Source organism: Arctopsyche grandis, chromosome 4 (genome assembly GCF_051622035.1).
Source record: "Arctopsyche grandis isolate Sample6627 chromosome 4, ASM5162203v2, whole genome shotgun sequence".
Taxonomy (NCBI): Eukaryota; Metazoa; Arthropoda; class Insecta; order Trichoptera; family Hydropsychidae; genus Arctopsyche; species Arctopsyche grandis.
Window position 1 is genome coordinate 28,987,391 of NC_135358.1, and position 26,374 is coordinate 29,013,764.

A 26,374-nucleotide genomic window follows, 5' to 3' on the forward strand; every position below is an offset into this window, starting at 1 on the left:
ATTTCATATTCATCTGTGTTACAGTGAATATCAGTCATATCGGTCTCCGAGACGAGCCAGAATGTTAAATTACCGAAAACGCAAATATTCCGATATTTCAAAGATCGAAAATCGAAAGATCTTAATTATATATTTAAGGGATATATTTATCCCTTAAATTATATATAAGATTATAAAATGAATTTACAGCATCATCAAGAGAAACAGTACGTAAATAAGACCAATAACATAATAATAACATCTAATCTGTACAATATTTTTGCATTTAAAATGAGACAGTGCATAATCTTCCTGGAAAATGCTCTGTGTTTTATACGCGCAATGCATTTCAATGGGTCTACGTGACGAGCTGGAATGTTAAATTACCGAAAACGCAAATATCGGAAGGCAAAGACCGAAAATCGAAAGATCGTAAGTCGAAAGATCAAAAAAAAGGGTGCATGGTAAACGGTACATACTCACTTAATTTGCGCGAGCAGGATACAACAGGAACAAGAGGAACAGGCTTTTCCTTTCGTATTCTGCGCGCGCACATTAATATGGGAGGAAAAGCCTGTTCCTCTTGTTCCTGTTGTACTCTGTTCGCGCAAATTAAGTGAGTATGTACATGAGTATGTACCGTTTACCATGCACTCTTTTTTTTTTGATCTTTCGACTTAAGATCTTTCGATTTTCGATCTTTGCCTTCCGATATTTGTGTTTTCTGTAATTTAACATTCTGGCTCGTCACGTAGACCCCAGTCATATATGTACATGTTACAGTGAAATTGTTATTGTCAATGAAATTATAATTTCACCAATCAACAATCGATAATGATATCTCTGTTTGTGAGTGCACGCTGTTTATGAATATTCGGCGGATTTATTCATTCGGAGCTGGCTCGTCGACGGAACAAGAAAAATAAACTATTTCTACTTTCATTGCGATCTCGGAAACTTTTCTACACGTCCACATCTACAGTATCTATTTATCCAAAGTCAGTTTTCAAACTGGCATCATATGTATCTAGAAATGCATTAAGAAAACACATCTACATTGTTTATACGCGAAATCAATTGCCGATTTTACTGATTTTATATCACACATTTATATCACAAATATTATTTCTCATTCTGTGTTTATGAAATAAAAAATCGATTTTCAAGAAAAAATGGGTGGTCTAGATATGTCAGATGATAAAAAAGCGGCCATTAAGGGACTTTTGGAATCTGGGAAGCTATCCAAACGAGAAATTTCTCAAATAATTGGAGTATCCTTCAATTCTGTGAGGCGAATAGCGAAGAAAGTTGCAATTATGGCACCCCTTGAATCAAAAATGGTCAAAAAATGTGGCCGCAACAGAAAAACAACCCCAAGAATTGATCGTCAAATTGTAACTGGCATATCTGGAGGCGGATTTGTTTGGCACGATAAGGCAAGTGCTAAACAAACTACATTTAATAGTTAAAAAACTAAATCTAAACGGTTATTCAATATGTTCGATATTATAAAAAGAACATTAATCTAACTTTGCCTCGTTTTATTTCCCGTTAAAATCACTCTAAAAGATTATACGCATAAATCAATATAAAACCTCATTATGTATTGACTAACTAAATTTATGTATCAGACGAAAATCAGTTTTTATTCAGACCATTTATAAAAATGATATACCGACTAATTTAAACCCTCCGTTAAATTACTACAGTTAGAAAATGATAAACAAAAAAATAATAAGACAATTTCAACGACCGAATTCATACAAAACTTGAATTCATTTCGAGTATTCTTCACTCTATTTGGAGCAAAAATTATTTATTCATCGCATGCGTTTCATTTTTTTCACACTTGCGAGTGAAATTATTTCTATTCCTCTCTCCTTTCATTTCCCAGCGTGGCAATTTTCCGACATAAATTTTTTGAGGAGGTTTTCCCGGCGGGAAACTCGCCTTTGTAATATGTATGACATTTTCTCAGAATTACGCACGCGATACCCAAAACAATTTAATCATCCGTTTTTAAATTTGTATCACAAGACAAACCACACATCTTCTGATTACATACATTAATCGCATAATGGGCATATCCCATACTTAATTGAAATTTATTATAACCAATAAGCGTACCCAACTTTGTCCGGGTTTATTTTAATTTAATCTTTTGAAAAAAAATCAAACCCTCCTCCAGCGTAATTTGTAAATAAACCTATACTAAATAAATGAAAAATATATTTAAATTAAATACTAAATTTGGCCAGCAGGAAGCTTGCTGGTTGCGTTAATTCTAACCACCGAAAGGTTGCCGGGTTCGATCTCGTGGGTTGACCTAGATTGAAAACGATTTATTTCGAGTATTTCTGTATTGCTGCTGATCGGACTTAGATATTTTTGACTCCAAGTCAAACTTCCCTAGGGATTACAATTTACCGTCAAATTTCAGAAACCGGTAAACGGCAAATGATTTTTCTTACTACTGGTACACCGGTATTTTCAGGAAAAGGAAAACATATTATTTTGTGGCTTACTTAACTGTATGTGGTTATTTTTCCTAAAAACGTCAACCTAGATTGAATCGTAAATAAATCTCAGGTGAATAATTTCATATAAATTGTAATAATAAATAAATTTTATTTTTGTATTTTAACCAATTATATTTATTTATTTTAAAATTGTACCATTTGAAAATTTGTTTGAATTCGGTTGGTCTGTATTGCCAGTGAATTCATCAAATTGAAATTGCTGCATTTAATACTGAAAATAAACAAATTTCAGACAACCTAATCCACAACACGCCATTTGCATCGACTTTTAATTTAATATTATGCAATAATATGACTGTGTATGTACTTGATTCGTGGTAAAATAGTTTCCGACAAATACCGGTAATTTTTACCGGTGGTGAGATTTTGACGCTTTATCGGCAAACCGGTTTTGCAATTGTTCCCTATTAGTACTTGCAAATTTATCTAATTTAATTTTTTAAACAATTCCTCATATAATTTGGCAACCAACCTATTTGTTACCAGTTACCACTATTTCAATATATGTACATAATTTCAAATCTATTATCTATAAATTTATATATTTAGGTACACATGTACAAGTATAATACGACAGATGTCACTCAGGGACATCCTGATAGCGGCATCTTGGGAATAGTATAAAATTGAGTCCATTGGCTATGCCGCTTTTTCCAAATATAAAATAAAATAAATAAATAAGTAAAAAACTAATAAAAAATCGTCTCTGTTTTGGGCAACTCTCGTCCATCTCAATTCATACATTTTTAAAGGTTTTACATTTGTTTCACTTCGTTCATAAATAAATGGGCCCTTCTAAAAGCTTGCGAGGTTTGGCCCCCGATAGAAATTTTAATTGTTTTTCGCTGTCATTAGAGATATTTTTTCTGATTTCATCCACCTATCTCCCCTGTGGGCTTCCTTGCATCATTTTATATTCTCTTGGGTACCATTCGAGCACTTCTTTCGTTCATCTATCGTCCGTTCTTCTAGATACACCACTCTTATCTATCTTCTGATCCACTTATAGCCATTTCAATATCACCTTTGTCACAAATGGGACGTTATTTGAAAAGTTGCCGATATTCTCTAATGTAATATAAAAACAGGAACAAAACATTTACACTATAAAAAGTGTGCAATTATTAAACATTAACGTTGTCCGCCATGTTTGAAGCTTCACATACGTAATCGCCAGAGGGCGCACGCGAGCTTTCGGCGAGAGCTTTCTTCCGAGTTTTCCAGCGAGTTTTCGAGCTTTTCCGACTGCTGTTTGCACACAGCACAACCGTAAACCTTTTGTGTGACACAACAAACGTCAGAAATCCGGCTTTGAGGCAACGGGGGTCGTCATAACGCGTCGCGGTCTCCATCTTTGAATTTTTTCCCGCGATTAAGGATATCGTCATTGTCCATCGCGGGGAGGGGGTTTCGTCGAGCTTTCCCCATAAATCCTTTCACAAAGCATTCGCCAACATTTCAGACCGTGTACCCTGATTTATGTTGTATACCCAGCGCACGTGTATATGCACGTATGCGTCCGTGTGTGTGTATATGTGTCTGTCAGATGTAGCCAGTGTCCCTCTGTTATTTATTGCTAATGGAAATATCCGATACACCGGCAACGAAAGGTTCTGCAAATACCCCGGTATTGTACGGACGGAGACAATCTGTGAACGGTACAAAAATCTCTAATTAATTCTGTCGTGTTTATGTGTGCGTGCGTCTGTGTATTTATTGGAGCGGAAAACGTTCAGCCTAATCTCCCACGAGAGGAGGGATAGTGGCAAATTTGCCGAATTTCCACCCCGGCCATCCACTTCCTCGGCGAAAAAAAAAAATAGGAAGACCTTTTCGACGTATATTTTTATATTCTATTTGCAAACTTGATATGGGTGCGCACAATACGATATGTGTGTACACTTTGAATACGCTCCATTGTGGGAGCTAGATCCTCTGGGACCCGAGGACAATGGTTTGAATTTATATTTACATATATACGGTATCTTTGCGATGATTTCGAATGTAAGTTTTAAACCGTTGTACCGTATTGGAAAATCTTCAGTTCAAGCAACGGCTTTAGGTACTGGTGAATAGATGCAATGCTTATATTCGATTACACTGTTCGACACGGAAAATGGTTCAGAGACGAGATATGACTTTTCTTATAGAGCTATGCCCAGTAAACACGAATCTGGTAATAAAAAATGTTGATTGGCTCGAGATTCGGAGATATATGTGTTCGTTTATTTTATCGAGGTAAGCCAGTTATCCATAGAATTTTTGTTATTAATCCACAAGAATAGTCGAAATGTGATTTTTTTAAGTGGAATTTTATTTAATTTTCATATAAAGACAATTTAATATATTATCCCTATTAATTCAGTTCAGATTCGTGTAAATACATACTAAATACTAGTACGAGCTTTTAGCTCGCAATTTTACCGATTTAAAATTCAGCACACTTCCAATTAACCCTTTTAAACAAAAACAAAAAATAGTGTGGCCAGAACACTATCACAATAAACATGTTTCAATAAAAAATACTCAATATAAAATAGTATTAACAGTGGGAAAAAATCCCAAGTGAAAATACGTACTTTTGACTTTTGATTTCAACTATACGACTACTTGGAGAGATTTGAAAGCTGAAAAGTACTAAAAATGAAAGATAAAATACCCAAATATAGATTCCAATATTCATTTTGGACAGAAAATTGACAGATTTTGAGACATCGACCGAACAACACCAAGATATATAAAAATCGCGCGAATTAAAAAAAAAAACATATATCTCCGAATATCGAGCCAATCAACATTTTTTTTATTACCAGATTCGTGTTCACTGGGCATAGATCTATAAGAAGTCATATCTCGTCTTCGAACCAAAAAAAAAGTTGACATTTGTCGATCAGTGTTATTTGGGGCTAAGCATTTATACTTTATATGAACCTGACGTATTATTTATGAATTATTAAATTTTTATTATATTACATATGTACATACATAAATACCAGCAGTGTGGACTAGTGGTGAGGATATATGCTTTCAAATATAGGGGTCACGGGTTCGATTCTCAATGGTTGCCGCTGGCCAGACGTTGGTTTGTGACTCCAGGTCTAACAAGAGTAAACTGCCACTTCTGGTTGATGGGTGCTCACCAAATTTTATATATAACTTGGTATTAAGCTTAAACGTATTAACCTTAGCGACGCCACTGATAAGTGGATGGAGTAATACAATCTATGCTAACTTTGAGACGAAAAAAATTGCACACAGCAATGATGTCGTTAGGGAAGCGAATGGTTCTTATGGTTAATGGTTATTCGTATTATACAAAGTAAATACATATCTCGAAACTCGAGATTTGCCAGAACATGGGTAAGGTTGCCAATTTTTTGGAACTGTTTCAACGAAAATCAGATAAATTGACAAAATCTGATAGGAAACGATCGACCTGGAGTCACAAATCCAAGGTCTGGACAGCAGAAACCAATGGGATTTGAACCCGTGACCACTCTGTTCAAAGCATTATATGCTAACCACTGGTCTATTCTGTTGGTTTTATTCGTGATTTGTGGTATATGTACACCACAAATCACGAATAAAACGCATTTGACCGTATGTGGCACTTACAACTTTATGGTTTGGCACTCCTCGATTGCCTTTATCGGTATCTTGCACTCTTACTATGAAACCACGACCAACTTGGAACAACTAGCCAACTAGGAAAACACTGAGAACTAAACTCAAAGCGCACGATCCAATCTCGTCAGATAACGTTTACTCAATGCCCACATTTATTTACTCTCGACACATATTGTTCGAGTAGACAGCGATTTTCAGCTTAGTAGGTAAAATGCAAATTTCTGAAATTTCAGAGGCATCTGGCAGTATTCCACCAAGATTGGTTCAGAGACCACCTACAGAGTTCACAGTTGAAAAAGAATCCGATGTTGAGCTTCCGTGCATAGCACACGGAAACCCTCCACCTACAGTCTCGTAAGTGCATAAACAATACATGAAGTAAGCTGGATATCTCACGAAGTTAGCTGGATGTTAAAGTTTCTTTCTGTCTTAGGTGGTATCGTGAGGTGAATGGGAGACGCGATACAATGGGAAGGTCTGGAGACAGAGGACGTCTCATCATCAGATCGGCAACTCTCGGTGACTCGGGTCGTTGGGGATGCAGAGCACACTCACCCCTCGGAGAACAGATTGCCGTGACTACACTGATAGTGGTCACCCATCTAAGTGCCACCATTGAGCCCGAGCACTCAGTGAGTCATTAAAATTATTCAATAGTCATTAATCACGAAACTACTCAACTGGCCTAATTCGCCATATTCTTGGCTAAATCCCAAACTGTCGATGGAATGAATAATGGAGAATCGTTTACATGCTTCGTTTACGCTTAAGTGAAGGAAATACCTGTTGCTGGTATGATGGCCTCGAGCCAAATTCCGTTTTATCTTTTTAACTTCTTCCAGGTGATAAATTCTGGCGATCGTGTCATATTGAATTGCACCGTTCGTGGATCCTTTGACGGGGAAGTGGAGTGGCTGCGTCAAGGTCATTCTGTTGGAACGCCTGGGTCTGGAGCTGGTCGTCTGCGACGTCTCCCACCTTCAAGTCTACTCCTGTCGAGCATGACTCGCGAAGATGCTGGATTGTATCAATGCATAGCCAGGAAGGGCTCGGATAGTGCTCAAGCAACAGCACGAATATTGCTCGGAGGTAGCTTTCAACACAAACCATTTTCCATTTCAATATAAGCTTTTGTTATAAATAAGATTGATTTCAGACACGTCTCCAGAATTACACTATACGTTCATTGAACAGGCTTTGAGACCTGGATCACCAGTGTCTTTGAGATGTTCGGCTAGTGGTACACCTCCGCCTAGGTTCACTTGGTACTTGGACGGACAACCATTGAAAGATTTATTACCAATCCATAGGTAAATGTTTAACTGTGACGTATGAATCTTTTAAATAGAATTGTTAATTAATGTATTGTTTTATATGTAGATATACTTTTGGACAATACGTGGAGCATTCCGATAATGTTGTCAGCCATTTGAACATATCATTAGCTCGTGCTGAAGACGGTGGATTGTATTCTTGCAAGGCTGAAAATTCTGTCGGTTCTCTTACGCACACAGCCAGACTTAATATCTATGGTAATTAATTGAGCTAGTATTGTATAAATATATAATCAAATAAGTTTTTAAAAATATTTAATATTTTTCAGGTCAACCTTATATAAGATTTATAGCACCATTGAAAGCCGTAGCCAGTACTAATATTACAATATATTGTCCATATTCGGGTTATCCCATCAGGTAAAATTTTACATGTGGATAGAAATTTTCTAGGACAATGCATGCTTAAAACATTTCTTTGATCCTTTCAACATGAAATGATTGTACCCATTTTATATAAAGTGGGTCAACGTAAGAGAAGGGTATTATTAGTATATGTATGTATGTGAGATATCACCACGTACATAATATCAAAATATTCCCATTCTGTATATGTGTTACAGTTGAAGTGTTCCAGTTGTAATATATTTTGACTAATTGGAATATATTTGGGGTTGCCAGATTTCTTCCAAGTCAAACCGGGACCCCCCCACCCGAAAAAATCAGCACTATTAGACCACTTAGTTTTTCCTCTCCCTGAGATTTTGGCTCGCTTGGTCTGCCATGTAACTTAAAATAAAATCTAGTTGGAATATATTCCGTCTAACCCACGTAAGTTGATTCATATGGCGAATTACATTCCAACTGGTCAAAATATATTACAACTGAAAATTTTAGGTACAGGTAAAATTTTAATACAGGTTAGATGGAGGTTTGGTTTTTGTGAAAACGTAACTAGATTAATAAATTGAGTTGGAGAGTCACATTTTTGTTTTAAAATATTCTTAAAGCTATCGAAATACGATACTCATTACCATAATTCGTAATACCTAGCAAATATTAACGCATAATTGAATTCTAAAGCATACGTAAAAACAACAGAACTTTCAAAAATCAACCGCTATATTACAACTAGCGCACATTGTTGAAAGTGTATTTGCGCTTGTAGTTATAACTTACTAGTTGAATTGTATTCGAATATGAATGACCTAAAACGCCAGTTGGAATATATTACAACTAAAAATACACTTCGACTATAATATATGTACAAGAAAATTTTATTCTACGTTAATTTGTTTTTGAAGACTTTAAAATACAAAATTTCATATAAATAAAAATATTATTTATATATGTAATTAAAATTAAAATATTACAGTGAAGTAAACTGGGAAAGACAGGGTACAAATTTAGCAAGCAGTTTGAGGCATTCTGAAGTAGACGGTGGATTGAGGATTTTCAGTGTCGGTGCAGGAGATGCTGGCCTGTATACGTGTTCGGTGACGAGTCCTGCTGGTGAATTGGCAAAAAGAGATCTACAATTGAACGTTTTAAGTTAGTACATTTGCACATAAAGCGAAATGATCTTAAAATGTTATCGAATGGTTTTAATTATTTTGCAATATTATAGAACCACCACAGTTGGCACCGTTTGTATTTCCGACGAATGTTGAGGAGGGCAGCAACATACAGGCGACGTGCAGTGTCATGTCTGGAGATAGACCCATTTATTTTTCATGGTTAAAAGACAGTCTTCCAATTCCGTCCGGCCTCGAGGTATAAATTCATAATTCATTCATACATATACAATTCAACAATATGTATTCATTTGTATGTGTTGTATAAAAAATATCAGGTGGAACAAAGGAGTGTGGAGTTTTTTAGTCTATTGATCATTAAAGAAGTTAGTTCAGCTCATAGTGGTACTTATACTTGTGTGGCGAGCAACAATGCTGCAAAATCTAACTTTTCCTCAGAGCTTGTAGTGCGAGGTTGGAAACTTCTCTATATTATTCAATTACATCAAAACGTTTACAATGCTAACTGTAATATAATACTTTCAGTTGCTCCACAGTGGATTTATGAACCACACGATGTATCCACTTTAATTGGCACACCGGTGAAAATACATTGTGCGGCTAAAGGATTTCCAATACCACAAGTATCGTGGATGAAAGGACAAGGTAAATTAACTTAATATTTATATATTCACAATAAATACATCCAAATTGTGAAGATGTTGATATATTAATTAATATATTTTTTGCAAATAGCCGGTCCATCAACGCAAAATTTTCATCCATTAGAAGCATTCGACTCACGATTATTTGAAAATGGCACTTTGTCCATACAGTCGGCTAGTCCGCAAGATGAAGGATATTATCTTTGTAAAGCGACAAATAATATTGGTCTAGGCTTAAGCAAAACTATTTTTATTGGAGTTAATGGTAATTTTCTATACAATATACATAGTATTATTATATAATACATGTTTTTGCAACTGTGTCAAAACTATCATTTGTATCCAGAACCACCTAGATTTGAACATGGTTCAAGAAATATTTCAACTAAACGTGAAGATTCTGTCACTCTTTACTGTGAAGTGTTTGGCGATAATCCTATACAAGTGATTTGGACTCACAATATGAATCGTCTCGATGCAAATAACTATAGGTATTTTATTTTTAAAACTCAAATAATTAAATGTTAAATGAAAATAAATTAAAAAAAAATCCACCTTGTATTTAGGTTAATAATATCAGAAATAAAAACAGAAACTGGAATGAGATCAGAACTAAACATAAGACAAACCGACCGTCAAGATTCAGGTCTATACAAGTGTCAAGCAGAAAATTCATTCGGAAGAAGTGAACTCGTCATATATCTAGCAGTTCAAGGTATTTATAATATTTACCAACCCATTTTAAATAATCTACTCGTATTGAATATGTAACGAACTAAAATTATCCAACAGAACGGCCAGACTCACCGGTAGGATTAGAAGTAGTAGAGGTAAGCAGCAGAATGGTAAGATTAGGCTGGAGAAGATCTTTCGATGGAAACAGTCCCGTTGTGAGCTATATGGTACAATATGGTTTGTTACAATCTGCTAACGATTGGGATGCTGCTACAACCACAAATGTAACATTACCAGCTAGAGTATCAACAGATCGAAGGTTAGTACCAATATTTGCGTCGAAATATAAGCTTGCGGAATTATCACATTAAAATTGTTGATCTGAATTGTTCCCTCAGCTCTGAACTTAGTAAGATAGAATCCAAAGAACAAGCAATCATAAGTGGACTGCAACCAGCAACTACATATATCCTCAGAATGCTGGCGATTAACCAAATAGATCACAGCAGTTTCACTAGTTCTGTCATTGCCAAAACACTTGAAGAAGGTAAGCAAATGTAATACGAAAAAAACAATCACTGCATTGCAAAACATACCAACCCAATTTTGTCTTTAGCTCCAAATGAATCTCCCAGAAATATACAAGTCCTAGCAACTGGAGCTGGAGAGCTACATGTTACGTGGCAGGTTAGATATTCCGTAGATTTTTCATTTGTGAATGAAGTTATGTTTCGGTTTTACATTTTTTAAATCAAAAACAGGCTCCTCCAAGAGACAAATGGAATGGTGAACTGTTAGGTTATACAATAGTATGGCAGGAACATTCTCAAGTGCCAAATTCCATCAACAATACAAAATCCGCATCCGTAAGCGGATGGACAACATCAAAATTCACCATAACAGGATTGAACAAATTCACTCGTTATTCTGTGAGTGTAAAAGCGTTCAATAGCGTTTCACACGGACCATCTAATATTCCCATAACAGTAACAACACTAGAAGGAGGTCTGTTTTTTTTTTTAATATGCTTGACTTAAATTTGTGATTAAAACTAATGTAAAATAAAAATTTTAGTACCGGAGGCACCACCGGATGACGTTATGTGTACTGCTCTATCTGCCCAAAGCATTAAAATAGCCTGGAGACCACCTCCTATACAATACAGAGGAGGAATCATACAAGGGTATAAAGTTCACTATCGGCCGATTCAAATCACCGATAATTGTTAGTATATTTACATCAATAAATATCATTAAATAATATTCAAACTTTTAAATAATAAATTTAATTTATATTTACTTAGTGGAACAGTGGACTAGCAGTGAAGTGAAAAGAACTTCTGGAACTGAAACTCAATTGCACGCATTGAGACCTCACACCACATATGCCTTGCAAGTCAGAGCTTACACAGCAGCCGGAGATGGAGTATCGAGCCGACCTGTACATTGCATAACCGATGAAGACCGTACGATTTTATTTTAACCAAATACTGTGTACTCTCGATTATTCGAGTGTGGATTATCCGTGCTTCAAATAAAAAAAAATATATTTAACTATTTTTGAATAAGAATACGCGTCTGTTGCGACGTATTATAAACTCTTACAAACAAACAAAACAAAACTAGATGATTTAAGGGGACTGAAATAAAAAAAAATTCTGCTGATTATTAAAACCAAAAAGGATAGAGAGGTCCTCGAATATTTGTTTCAGACTAAAAGGGTTTCTGAAGTGAGAGATTTAAAAAAAAATAAAGGGTTGCCACAGAAAGCAGAATTGTTACTAGACAATGCTCTTTCTCATCTGAATGAAACTATACTAAAAACAAATGACGGTCTTATGATAGTCTAATTCAACCCATCAATGTAATCATGAAAAATAAATCAATGAAATAAAGATGTCATATCATCAATGGAAAGAATTTACCAAGAAGATGATGATTTGATCAATTATTTGGGAAAAAATTAGTACATATATTGGAATAGAAAATCTTGGTCGAAAGTAAGACCAATAACACTGGTTCGATCATGGATAAATATTCTTCTCAACATAGAAATAGATTTATCAGATTGTAAAGAGAACGAAACAATTGATATATCTAGAATATGCATATTAATGGAAAATTTAACATGATTTGAAAATGTTGATTGGGAAAACGTCATAGTTTGATCGCGATTCAAATGATTCGGGACTCAAACAATAGAAACAATATAAAAATTTGATAGTTCGGATTATCCGTGTTTTTTTAATTATCTGGTCCCCAGAATTAGCCCGGATAATCGAGATTACACTGTACATACATTTGTTTTAATGTAGATTTTGAATTATCGCTAGAATAATATTGATTCCAGTTCCTGGGCAGCCAAAAGGAATAAAAGCATTATCACTCACTGGAGAATCTGTTCTTGTCAGTTGGCTACCACCAAATAAGCCAAACGGACACATTAAACATTACACAGTCTACGTCAGAGAAGCAATTAAGTAATAATAATACCCAATTATTTCAAGTTTAAAGTATTGGCGTTTTTTTCATTTGAATTATATTCAACTTTCGATTTAAGATCTGGAAAACATAATACGTATACAGTACAAAGCAATGATACATCTAATCATGTAATCAACACCGGTGAAATAATGTATACGATAAAAACGTTAAAAGATGGACACTTGTACGACTTTTGGGTGAGCGCAACGACAAATACAGGCGAAGGTGAACCTTCGACTATTATATCCCAAGAGCCTACACAAAAAAGTAAAAAACCACTATTTAATTTAACTACATCATGATTAGAATCAAAATCTCCTCAATAACGGCATATTCGTTAAAGGTCCAGCAAGAATAGCATCTTTTGGAGGATCAATATCGGCTGGATCTGGTTCTGCGGTGATTCTCAATTGTCGCACGGCAGGCACTCCAACCCCTCGGACTCGTTGGCTGCGAGCTGATGCTCCTGTGACACATCATCACAGCCTCACTATTTCAAGCAATGGAGACCTTCATATACCGAGTAAAAAAATTAACAAAATATTCTTCAACAATAAATGACTCTGACTAATAAATTTCTCTTTTGGATCTAGAAATAGATCCAACATTGGCCGATAACTATACTTGCGTCGCTCGGAATCCTGGAGGCGAAGATTCCATCACATATTTAATCAAAGTTTTATCACCACCGTCTCCACCGGCCATTCACATTCTATCACCACAAGAATCGCATTCGTTAAAACTGAAACTAGAACCACCTCTGCCTAGTTATGACACGACTCCTCCACAAGGTACATTAAAATATACCACTCGTATAAAGTCACGATTCGTACAAAAATAAAAGTATACATCATTTCTAGGATACACTCTAACATTCAAACGAGAAAATGAAGAATGGCAAACCATAGACCTATCGCCTGATACCAGTACGTTCACACTTGAGGATTTGAAGTGTGGATCGATGTATCATATCTATGTAGCAGCTCACAATAGAGTCGGAGAAGGTAATCCGAGTAGTGTAATAATTGCTTCAACTAAAGGGGGAGGTAATTCACCAATGCTAATTGTAATATACAAAATATACATACATAGTCATGTTACAAAGCTACATAACAAATATTTTAATGTTTAAGCACCTAAAGTGCCACCCGAGACTGATTTCATCTTGACTAATGCGACAACTCTACGAATGAATATGTTCACTTGGGAGGATCTCGGCTGTCCGATAATGCAATACATCATTGAATACAAGCAGCTCGGGTCGGTCCATTGGATCAGAGTCGACAGTCAACACAACGATGACATGATGTACATTTCAGACTTGGTTCCGGCCACATGGTATCAGTTGAAAATATCTGCATCGAATGAAGCCGGGGCCACAATGGCGAATTATAACTTTGCAACCACTACCATCAGTGGAGGTACGGTTAATTCGATTGACGTGGGATTTAATTTTAAATACTGTTTTATCATAATTTGTATTTATTTTAGCTCGGATCGCAGCACCTTCAAATTATCCCGATGATGGAATTTACTCCGATGACAATATGACCGATTCTGTAGTGCTACTCATATTGTGTATCATTATAACAATAGCTGCTATTGTAATGGCGTATTTGCTACTTAAAAAGCGAAGGTTTACCTTTTACATATATCTTTTATTTTACATTATTTTTCTTTTCTCTCGCTTACTCAATGCTGAGCGTAGTAGTCATTTGTGTCATCTTAGATATGATTGACGATCCGCCTCCACTCCTCCCGGTTCTATGCCGAGTTAAAGGCAGCGTTAAGGGACAGTCTCGCCAGTTCCTTGATTTGGTCAGACCATCTCTTGGGGGACCTTCCTATCGCTAGCCTTCCCTCCAGCCTTCCAGTGACTTCAAGCCTCTCCAGACTCTCCACATTCTTCCTGGCCATATGGCCAAAGTATGAAAGAACTATTTTTCTAAATACTGTGGAGTCTCTCCGAGACTGCTAGGTCTTTGAGGTTGGAGATGTTCGTGCATCTTGCGGTCTATGTTATGAAGCATCCGTCTCCAGCACCACATTCCGAATGAAATGTGGTGCTGGAGATGAAATTTTACATAGATATGTATGTACATATATACTAGGAAGGCCTAACAGGTAAACCCCAATGCGTCTTCCTGGCCAATTACAAACATCACAGCATTTGTTATTACATAAATCGCTGAATTTTGAGATGCTGAAAACCTTGACATTAACTATTAATTAATCCCTTAACTATTAATTAATCCATTAACTATTAATTAATTAATTAATCTATGAATTTAAACTTGTACATAAATCAAATTCAGATAGTGATAGTTTTCGCCAATTTGATGAAGGAACTGTTTCTACAATAAAATCAGATAAATTGGCAAACTCTGATAGGAAACGATCGACTTGGATCACAAATATCCGAGTCTGACTAGCAGCATTAAAGATTAGCACGGGATCGAACCCGGCGACCTCTTGGTACTCGACATAAACGCAACCATCGGGCCATGCTGCTGGCATACATATATTAAAATTGGAAAATTTTTAAATAGAATCTCAGAACTAAGTTAAAATGCTAAAAATTTTATTCCTTTTGCAACAAATAAGAATATAATTGGTTTTTGCTTCAAGTAAATAAATCAATTATATAACATAATAAATTATTGTAGGCAAGAAACGAGGCACGAAGACAAGTCTGAAGATGAAAACTGTCGAAACTGCCAACAAGTTTATTCAGCTTTACCAATGAAACCAAATGGGAAAGTCATTGACGACACTTCAGGTATTAATAACTTGTATTTGCCAACCAGAAAATTAAATATTTTTCTATGTAACAAGACTTGTTTTTCTTTTATGGACATTAAATACATTCTTATTTCTGTTGAATTTCAGAAATGTATGAGATAAGTCCATATGCAACATTCAGTGTCGGTGCAGGCCCACAACCATCTAGATCTGTAACAGCAGCAACTTTAGACTATACCCTCCAATTTAGAACCTTCGGTCATTCAGAAAATGAAGGGTTGAATCCGCCACCACCTCCACCATGTGCAGGATATCCTAATCGTCCAGCACGATTTAGACATAAACGATGCTACCATTCCAATGATGGTAACGCACATCATCAACACTATTGTATTGCATTATAAAAATAAATTAATATTTTAAAATTAATTTTTTGATCAGAAGACTCGACAATAAGTAAGGCTGAAACTGTGCGATTAGCTAGAAATACAGGACCTGGTCGTCGGAGACCTGGAGCTCCGGCACCGTCACCGCCGGATGCAGTGGATTCAGATTCAGAAGACAGCGGCAACACGGATGCACGATGCTCTCACAGACCACGTCCAGCTCGAGCGTTGCATCACGCCGGTAAATAATAACCCAAAACAATACGCCGATTACGAAGACTATGCATATATATATAAAGTGAATTTTTGTGTTTCAGATTCAGAAATGTAAATGAATCGATGCGTTTTTAAATCAATCAATACAAGACTGAACAGACTGCAATGGTCCAACAAACGAAATGAAAACAAAAATTAATCAACCACTCAATTAAACTATAATATGGCAGAAAAACATACATATGTAAAAGTGAGTAATAATAAAAATCAGGTGTCAATCTTTAACAAATATATATTTCACATATCTTCAACTGTATGAAAGTGTAAAATGATTGTGTAATTTCATATCAAAATCTTATTCACTCGAGCTCATTTGATATTTGGTACAGCTTTATTTAGTAATATGTGCATGTATATAAACGAACACGATGAAATCAAACGTCGATATTTTACCAAATGAGCCCAAGTCAACAAGACCATTCAATAATAACAGTCAATAATAAAATTCATATTTCCATAATTAATAATTCAAAATATCATCATATAATTGAAATTGTGTTCAACACATCGCAAATAGTTTAAAATTTATAATATTACAAATGTCAATGTAAATTAATGAATTTAATTCATACTGCTTATAAAAGGCGAAAACCTTAATTCGATATTTACAAAAAAGTAATGTTATTTTGATTAATAAACAACAAAAAATCGTAGTACACATTCCATGAAAACACACATGTGTGATTGCGTTAATGTTAACAATCAAAAAAATTAGAGTTTAATTTAAAGTTACTGTTTTTAATGTGAATTTATTGTTGAAAACAAAATATGTAATACATATGATGTACATACAAAAATATATAAATAAAGGCCTTGTAAAATGATTACAACATTTCAATAACACTGTATACTATTTTTCTGTATTAGGCAAAAAAAAATCAATTCAGTCGATCGGTGCAGTGACCCGAGCAGACGTGTGTGCTTTGGTGGCCAGTTTCTTGCACTGGTCGAATGTTTTCAGGCAAAATAAAATAAAACCGGGTAGGCTATGTACCTGGTTAAAGGTCAGAGTGTTTTATTCACCTGTTTATTACACTGAATGTCTTTGGACAATTAATGAAATGTCACAAATAATACAACAATGCTTTTGAATTGACATTTAATTTATATTTTGATCATAGCGACAATGCTGAACATCAAAGGGCGGAAAACTATCTCAACATCAAGAAGGATCAACGGCTTCTGGAAGATGTATGGACATCTCGAACAAACTAAATCACATTAGATGCATCCATTTACAATGTAGGAGGCAGCAGTACAGACAGTACTTTTGTAATAACACTCTGAGTTGGACTCAAAGACACGGCTAACACTATATCCAAGAGAAACTACCAACAAGATGGAAAAGTCACGACCATTAGAAATGAGGAAATGTGATGATGAAGTTTGAAACGAAGTGGACGAGATGCTTAATGGAAAGTGGCTAGCTGTATAAAACATTTCCTCAAAAAAGGCACCAATAAAATTTTAATGGAAAGTGGCTAGCTGTATAAAACATTTCCTCAAGAAAGGAATAAATAAAATGTCGGTTGAGATGTGGGAGGCTTTTAGCCTGTCTATCCTCTCTGTATTTGTCGAGAGAAAGATAGAAAGAGAGAAATATTCGTATATTAGAATCATTCATATTTACGGTCAAGCAAACATGCTTTTAAATTGATTTGTGCGTAAATTGTTTGATGCGTTTATATGTACTTATAATTCAAAAATGCATGAAGTTTCAATATTCGAAGCAGCACACAATTATTTTTAAGATGAAAAAATAATTCATTGATATAAGACTATTTAATCGGCTTAATGGGTCTAAGGATATTTTCCAATTATATATCGTAATGTTGATATAATAAGATAATATTCATTTTACATACATAAATATTAAGAATTGACCAATAATTCCCACAATCATTCATTGGGGAAGATTGGTGTAATTAATAAACTGTATTTTTGGGGGTGCTGCAAGTTAAATTAAAAAATATATATTTCAATTATTCACAACAAACCGCAAATCGAAAATGAAATAATGGCATTTACATGAAAATCAACAAAATTCAACACAGTGATGTAACTTCCATGTGTAGAAGGAAAAAACTTTTAAAAAAGAAAGTTTCGACTTGAATTATTTCTAAATAAATAGAACCAAAACGTTATGGGATCATAATTTATTGAAATAAGCTATAATCCTTCAAAAATTGCAAAGAAAAGCATTTTAAGTCTCAAATATACAGATAACGCTATATTAATAGCCACCAATAATTATGAAATTAATAAGAAATCCAAGAAAGAACAACCTAATCAACATAAATCAACTAAATGATGAGCTCACCATAACACAGAGAACGTTATTGGAGTAGATAAGGAACTGGATTCTGATCAAGTTAAGGAGACGGGTCCCTTAGATCGACAAGCGCACAAATATGTACATTCTCGAGATCAAAATCAAAGACAGACTTTCCACGATTTGTCTGAGACGCATTCTCCAGTTCTTAAAAGAATCTGGAAAAGCTGGTTGTAGTCGGTGCTATGGAGGAAAGAAGAGGAAGATGCAGTCCCCCCCCGACACTCCACCAACCAAATAGGAATTTTAATGAAATCAAGGTGTAATCAGTTATCTTCGAGTCAGAAGATGATGATTAAATTTATAATCATATATAATTTTAGCTAGGATTTTCAGCAAGTGTATCCAGCAATAAGCCACACGACTATCATAAAGATATAAAAACGACATAATAATAAACCACAGACCCATTAGCTGAATTTCAGCAGTGTACAAGCTATTAACAAGGATAATTAAAGAAATGTTGAAGACTATCTTCGAGGAAAACCAAATTAGAACAGGTAGTATTTAGGGCAAATTTCAGCACAATGGACCATCTTCAAGTAGTCGGCGAATTAGTAGACTGTACCAATATATATCAACATCAATTATGCCTAGGGTTTGTAGATTATGAAAAAGCCTTAGAAATAACTGTGGGACTCTTATCTGCAATACAACAATACAAAAACGCCACAGTTTCAGACAAGCTTTTTTCAGATATTCACATTATACTTGTAAATCCATCTCAGCTAAGCCGGAGTATGTTTGATAAAAATCAAGAATCGAAAATCTATCTTCAAATCGGAATATGAAAATGATTAAAATTATAATAATAATAACCTTTAAAATCGTGACGTACTTTTTATACTTCACATTAGACAGTGTGTAGTATAAAAGAGAGCTTCTTGATACAATAAAGCACCGAAAAATGGAATAATTTGGCCACGTAATTCGTGGCCCCAAGTAACGCCTTTTACAGACAATAATAGAAGGATAATAGAGAGCAAACGGTGGCTCGAAAGATAGAGTTTCTCTTGGTTCCGGAACATCAGATTTGATCTGATCAGATTAGATCAACTATAGAAAAAGCCTAGCAAAGAAGAAAAGGAAGAGGGAAATCCTCAAGACGCTGGACTGACCAAATAAGAGCAGCAAGAGGCTCTTCTATAGTGACAACCTTCCGTTTGGCCGAATCTATAAATAAATGGAAACAGCTGATCAAGCAGAGAAATTTTCCATGATCACGAAAATCAAAAATGAGGCATAGCATGCCTCAATTTCTTACGACTTAACAACAACAATAATGCTGACCGGCCAATCACAATCACGCCAACAAGTAAAAATGTGGAGGCGTGAGTGAGATGACGGACAGAGATGTAGTAATTCACAACATCATAACACACATAGCAGCCATCTAGCTACACATTGTACGGCCGTCTAACTACACATCGTACAACCACCTTCATAAGCACATGCTCACATGCCTCGTCACAGCAGGATGGGATAAAATTCATCCACAAGCTGCGCGACACCATCGAGTACGCACTCACTGTCTAGCTCGGACCACTCCTCACGACTTCTTTGTCCCCAATCTGCCTCGTAACTCAAGTATACATTCAGTACCAGAGTCAAAACAGCACCATACACATAGCTGATTATTCCACGATCAATTTTTTTCTGTATCGTTAGCACTAGGGGTGGAGTACTGTGGGAACCCTGCAACATGTTTGAACCTGGGTTGCCATCTTGAATGTTGGTATGGATTCAAACATATGGGTAGGTCCCACATTACTTCCTTCAAACTGTCAGAATAAAAGATCGTGTTTTCAAACCACTATTTCGCTTCAAAAACTTTACAGAAGCCCAGAACTGATTTTAGCTCCCCACCATGAAAAATACATACATAGGAGCTATAAATTCCACATTGAAATGTTATAATATATACATTTTTTTACTATTATTATAACGTTTGAAGAATTTTACTTTCGTGTGATGTTTTTTCATGCCTGTTACGATGGTCTGATCTACCAAATTTCACCCCGCAATACTTGCACTCGAATTTCTTTTCCTTTGTATGCGATATCATGTGACTCTTCAAAGCTCTGCAAATAACCAACATGTAAAGATATAATAATCCCACTTGAAACAATTACATATATTATAGTCGTCCGTTGTAACATGATACCTACGTAAAAAGTACATGCTATCGAATTCAAAACGATCAGAAGACTAGGGATTTTAGCTCAATCGTTTGCGAAGCGAAACATAAAAGAGCCTTGTAAAAAAGGACGCGTTGTATGTATGTGGCGGGTACGTGGACAAGTATATAGATTTCAAAAAAACAAGCTTTAGAATACCAGGATTATAACATTATGCATAGGGATGTGGTGTGACGACCGATCGTTTTGAGGAGACGCAGAGTAGCGGGGAAGTGGGGACCCGAGTGTCTGACATGTGCTCCTGATATTGAGTGCCTGAGTAGAAACAAATGACGTCAGCCTCAGATGCGCCTAAGGGCCAGGCTGCACCATGCAACTTTGTCGGCCGACTAGTTGCTCGACACGAAAAAATGTATGGCAATGTGTGCGACAACCAAGTTGACGGGTGTAGCATGTCCCATCTACCTGCATGCTTTGGTCTGGTCGCCCTCAACCAAGTCGCTTGCAAGTCGCACGGTGCGGCCCAGCCCTAAGCATGCGTGGGAGCGTATACACATCCACGAAGACATACACACACATTCATTCATCAATTCGAATGGGTTGGATCGGCGAACGTGTAATGCGCACAATCAACGGGCACAACACTAATATTTTATATTAATGGAAATTTATATTTTGTAGACGATAAAAGTAATAATTGTCAACGTCATGCTATGAACAGCAAAACTTACAATAATATTACTAAAGACTTTGCATTGAATTATATTGTAACAATATTGTGTAGTTAAATCTAATCTATAATTTGGAAAGAGACTTTGTATATATGTATGTATGTATCCTTGGTCGTCGTCGTCGTCCGTAGATCGGTGACGTCATCGAACACGTGATTCGATTTTTTTTTTTTTTCGATCCATGGGCGCCGATTTGTTTTTTTCGATTCAATGGATTCACCCCCGCGGGGGCGCAAGGCGAGTAGTTTAATGGGGCCCCGCCAGGGGCGCCACAAGGGGCGCAGCCCCGTGGGGCCCCAGCCTCATGGGGCGCAGCCCCATGGGGATCAAAAGGGGGCGCCACAAGGGGCGCAGCCCCGTGGGGCCCAGCCTCATGGGGCGCAGCCCCATGGGGCTCAAAAGGGGGTGCCACAAGGGGCGCAGCCCCGTGAAGCCCCGAAGGGGGCGCGGGGGGCCCAGCCTCATGGGGCGCAGCCCCATGGGGCTCAAAAGGGGGCGCCACAAGGGGCGCAGCCCCGTGGGGCCCCGAAGGGGGCCCGGGGGGCCCAGCCTCATGGGGCGCAGCCCCATGAGGCTCAAAAGGGGGCGCCACAAGGGGCGCAGCCCCGTGGGGCCCCGAAGGGGGCCCGGGGGGCCCAGCCTCATGGGGCGCAGCCCCATGGGGCTCAAAAGGGGGCGCCACAAGGGGCGCAGCCCCGTGGGGCCCCGAAGGGGGCCCGGGGGGCCCAGCCTCATGGGGCGCAGCCCCGTGGGGCCCCGAAGGGGGCCCGGGGGGCCCAGCCTCATGGGGCGCAGCCCCATGGGGCTCAAAAGGGGGCGCCACAAGGGGCGCAGCCCCGTGGGGGCCCGGGGGGCCTAGCCTCATGGGGCGCAGCCCCATGGGGCTCAAAAGGGGGTGCCACAAGGGGCGCAGCCCCGTGAAGCCCCGAAGGGGGCGCGGGGGGCCCAGCCTCATGGGGCGCAAGCCCTAATAGGCATTAACTAAGGGGGGCGAAGCCCTAGACGGCAATTAATCATGGGGGCGCGGAGGGGCGAAGCCCTAAAAGGCAACTGATCATGGGGGCGAAGCCTTAGACGGCATTTAATCATGGGGGCGCGGAGGGGCGAAGCCCTAAAAGGCATTAACTAAGGGGGGCGAAGCCCTAAACGGCAATTAATCTTGGGGGCGCGGGGGGCGAAGCCCTAAAAGGCAACTGATCATGGGGGCGAAGCCTTAGACGGCATTTAATCATGGGGGCGCGGAGGGGCGAAGCCCTAAAAGGCATTAACTAAGGGGGGCGAAGCCCTAAACGGCAATTAATCTTGGGGGCGCGGGGGGCGAAGCCCTAAAAGGCATTAACTAAGGGGGGCGAAGCCCTAGACGGCATTTAATCATGGGGGTGCGGAGGGGCGAAGCCCTAAAAGGCATTAACTAAGGGGGGCGAAGCCCTAAACGGCAATTAATCTTTGGGGCGCGGGGGGCGAAGCCCTAAAAGGCATTAACTTAGGGGGGCGAAGCCCTAGACGGCTTTTAATCATGGGGGCGCGGAGGGGCGAAGCCCTAAAAGGCAACTGATCATGGGGGCGAAGCCCTAAACGGCAATTGCTCATGGGGCGTGGAGGGGCGAAGCCCTAGAAGGCAAAGGCTCAGGGGGGCGCCGAGGGCGAAGCCCTAGAAGGCAAAAAAAAATTTTGATTTTTTTTTTTTGATTTTTTAAAATTTTTTTTTTTAATTTTTTTTTAATTTTTTTTTTTTTGATTTTTTTTTATTTTTTTTTTATTTTTTTTTTAATTTTTAAATTTTTTTTTAATTTTTTTTTTTTTTTAATTAAATTAGCTTAGTCATGTTTAAGCGGTTTATATTATAAACACTGAGCGAAGCCGGGTAATACAGCTAGTAATAAATAATTTAATAAAAATAAAGAAATAATATTACGTCCTTACAATGTTACAACACATTGCATGAAGGCGACAGCATGCTCAGTTCTCGTAAATCTCAAGCTACAACGGATCGACTATTAATATTAGGGGGACCGAAAAGTAATCGAAATTTTTCGACAAGCTCTTTTGCAGTCAGTTTGTGTCGAGACACGGTTTAGTAAACACTTAAGTTTTGTTGTAAATTTATTATTTCTATTAAAAAAAAAAATCTGCCTGAAGAAGGACGTCGAGATCAATAATAGAAGAATTACACTTGCTTTTATGCTGTTTGTTAGACCAAGAAATGAAGGCAAACGAAGCAGTGAAAAAAATCACCAATACTTACGGGGATATAATGAAACTAAACAAGTGTCATCTGTGGTATAAACAATTTAAAAATGGGAATAGGAACATCAAGGAAAAGAAGAGATTAAAAATTAGATGATGATATCCTGACGTCAACGGTGGAATCAGATCCTCGTCAAACCATCGAGGAATTATCGTTGAAAATTGGCTGTCCATGGTCTATAGTTCAGAATCATCTTCGTCGCATAGGAAAATTGCACAGACAGGGAATTTGGGAACATTTTTTTTATTGCTTTTCGGTACTCCTAATATATTCACACATTTGGATTATAATATAATAAAATTTACCCATTATTTATAAAGGCCATTTCACAAACAGTGCACTTTACAGTTTTAACTCCGGAATGCCTTTTTTCGTGAAGTCTAACAGCAGAACAAGTTAAAAATAGTTTTCCACATAGATTGCATTTGTAATTCTTTTCTTGCGTGTGCGTTCTGAAATAATTACTAGAATTTAATAATAACAATTGATAACGAATAATTTTTTTTTAAATGTACAATATGTTAGGTATATTTTACTTCAAATGTATGGTTAAATGATGATTTGAGAAAAATCCTTTAGAGCAGTATTGACAAATAAATTTGCGTTCACCCTCATGTACACGTCTCCTATAAATCAAAGAACATATAATTTTAAAAAGAGTATTCCACTTAAGTTAGAAAACAATATATCTAAAATTAACGATCATATTGTTCAAATTTCATAGCCAATATTACAAGTCAGAAACATACCTATGAAGGGTGCAAAGTGCTTGTGTTCGGAACAATTTCCCACAATCGGCACAAGAAAAGGGCCTCTCCTTTGTATGTATGGTCATATGAAATTTAAGCAATGCACCCGATCTGTATCTTTTATCACACAATAAGCAAGCATGCGGTTTCGGCAAATTCGAATGTACAATCCGTTTGTGTTCATATCCGTTTTTATAATCTAAAAAAGCGCGCGAGAAAAATAAGATCAATTTCGAACGCACAAAATACTTCAGCGTCGGAACTCTGATGTTAAAGATTATTGTTGTAAGAAAAAAGTGATTTTAAAATTCGCAAATAAAAATGCTAGTCAATTTACGTACGTTTTTTGCATATTTCGCAATAGTACAACACTCCTAAATGGTGAACCAATTCATGCTTTCTGCGGGCACCAAAACTGGCGAACGTCTTCGTACAATCTGAACAAGGTATACGTTTGCGGTTTTTGTCGTGAAGTTTATTGTGCTCTTTGATGTTTGTCACCTGTTTGCCGCAAAGATGACAAACAGAAGACGAAGCCTGAGATAACAATTCAGTTCGTTTTACTTTGCCTCTTCTTTTATTTATTTTACATGTTACTTTTTCTGCAAAAAAAAATTAGCAATCAAAAGGTCATTTATATTGGTAGATGTAAAAAAAAAAAAATAGCAGTTTATACAAAAATATGCAAGGAACCTTCTTGGACGGCAGGCAGTATTACAGTTTCATCATTTTTTTTAAGCAGATCTTCACAACTAATGCCCGGAACGGTATTACTATCTTTCTTACCGAGATAAATTCCCAACGCAATATTATCCGAATCGTCAAATCTTGAATCAAAGGAATTATCGTCTGCAATTTCATTTTGTAAATCACTCACCGTTTTATCAATAACAGTTTCAGAAGTAGAATGTGTCTTCGTACTATTTTCAGAAATCCGATTGATATTAATCAATATATCATAAGATTTTTTGGCCAGAATTTTTAATTTAAATGCAGATGAAACTTTCCGATAGCACTTTCGACATATTTTGTTGGGTAAACAGTCATCTTGGGCCATCTGGAAATAAAGTTTAAAATAGCAAGGTTATCTAAATTTTTATTTCATCTTTAATTTATACCAGGAAGACCTAACAGGTAACCCCAATGCGCCTTCTTGGCCAGAAATATTGTACATTTAATACAAATATTATTAGTATTATATAATACATTGCACATAAATACATATCAACTAAAATCCACACACATCTATGGTCAAATTTGTAAATTTGCAGCATTTTAAACAATTCAGTAAATACATATGAAATAACATCCACAAAAAATTTAATCGTAATATAAATTTAAATTTAAAAGAAATCATAACAAAGTCATAAACGAAATCGTAACGTAACAATAAAAGCCGAATAAGTTTCGCGCCAAAATTATTGTTACCAAAATATTGGTTGAAATGCGCAATGTTGTTTGCGTACTGTTTAATATATTTATATACGTAGATAAGCAAGCAGTGTCAAAGAACGAAGAGTGACGAGGAAGAAGCAGGTGGCTTACCGGGAAGGTGAAGACGTTCATCATCATGCGGCGACAGAAGCCCTCCACCGGCTCCGATGGATTGTTGCCGAGACACACGCGACATACCGTCATTGCTTTCGATTGCACAATACGAGTTTCGACATATGATTATCGTCATTGATACAATGGGACACGTGCACGTCCATTACGAAACATGCATTGCGTTGCATTGTAATTGTGCAGCGAGCAACTCCGACTACACCCGATCGCAACTCGCCGAGTAGTGAAGTCTGAGTCACTTCGCCAGTAGCCACTGCCGGCAACTTGATGATTACAAATATCCTCTGTCTCTAAGCACTATTTTTACGTCCATTTACCAAAGTTAGTTTTCCCAAACTTTGTAAGTCTTTATTCAGGGCCGCGCCTACCATATGTACAAATGTGTGCAACGCACACAGGTGGCCGAAATATAAAGGCGGCCGAAAGAAATGAGGGTCAAAAAAATTATA

At 37.1% G+C, this 26,374-nt stretch overlaps 2 protein-coding genes across 3 annotated transcripts; one reads left to right on the forward strand and one right to left on the reverse strand.

Moving 5' to 3' along the window:
* Positions 1–4,409: 4,409 nt before the first annotated feature.
* Positions 4,410–17,551, forward strand: LOC143910814 (cell adhesion molecule Dscam1-like). Its single transcript, XM_077429411.1, has 33 exons — positions 4,410–4,587; positions 6,380–6,500; positions 6,580–6,778; positions 6,989–7,235; positions 7,303–7,456; positions 7,527–7,678; positions 7,750–7,840; positions 8,796–8,971; positions 9,048–9,193; positions 9,273–9,408; positions 9,481–9,600; positions 9,691–9,864; positions 9,946–10,090; positions 10,166–10,314; positions 10,392–10,593; positions 10,673–10,821; positions 10,891–10,961; positions 11,036–11,279; positions 11,349–11,498; positions 11,578–11,739; positions 12,624–12,753; positions 12,834–13,024; positions 13,101–13,280; positions 13,351–13,548; positions 13,618–13,803; positions 13,891–14,178; positions 14,249–14,393; positions 15,424–15,536; positions 15,647–15,865; positions 15,941–16,126; positions 16,203–16,212; positions 17,283–17,352; positions 17,462–17,551. Exons 1-33 carry the CDS (start codon positions 4,410–4,412, stop codon positions 17,549–17,551), a joined length of 5,172 nt encoding a protein of 1,723 aa, XP_077285537.1.
* Positions 16,377–26,170, reverse strand: LOC143911110 (uncharacterized). Of its 2 annotated transcripts, none has more exons than XM_077429856.1 (7): positions 25,905–26,170; positions 25,053–25,416; positions 24,701–24,961; positions 24,360–24,558; positions 24,147–24,236; positions 23,916–24,062; positions 16,377–20,574 (listed from the first exon to the last, which is right to left on the reverse strand). In XM_077429856.1, exons 1-7 carry the CDS (start codon positions 25,995–25,997, stop codon positions 20,433–20,435), a joined length of 1,296 nt encoding a protein of 431 aa, XP_077285982.1. In that variant the 5' UTR covers positions 25,998–26,170; the 3' UTR covers positions 16,377–20,432. The 2 variants fall into 2 exon arrangements, with proteins under 2 accessions (XP_077285982.1, XP_077285981.1); XM_077429855.1 differs by having other exon boundaries at positions 19,310–20,574; positions 23,916–24,074.
* Positions 26,171–26,374: the final 204 nt, after the last annotated feature.

Bases quoted from the DNA above. Each gene is read 5' to 3' on its own strand.
- LOC143910814 (XM_077429411.1), top strand. From the start codon at position 4,410: ATGTGTGTACACTTTGAATACGCTCCATTGTGGGAGCTAGATCCTCTG. The intron at 6,501-6,579 runs GTAAGTGCATAA...TTTCTGTCTTAG, and splicing joins AACCCTCCACCTACAGTCTC to GTGGTATCGTGAGGTGAATG. The intron at 13,804-13,890 runs GTAATTCACCAA...TTAATGTTTAAG, and splicing joins TGCTTCAACTAAAGGGGGAG to CACCTAAAGTGCCACCCGAG.
- LOC143911110 (XM_077429855.1), bottom strand. From the start codon at position 25,997: ATGACGGTATGTCGCGTGTGTCTCGGCAACAATCCATCGGAGCCGGTG. The intron at 24,559-24,700 runs GTACGTAAATTG...GCGCTTTTTTAG, and splicing joins TTGCGAAATATGCAAAAAAC to ATTATAAAAACGGATATGAA. The intron at 24,075-24,146 runs GTAAAATATACC...ATTAAATTCTAG, and splicing joins CATTTAACCATACATTTGAA to TAATTATTTCAGAACGCACA.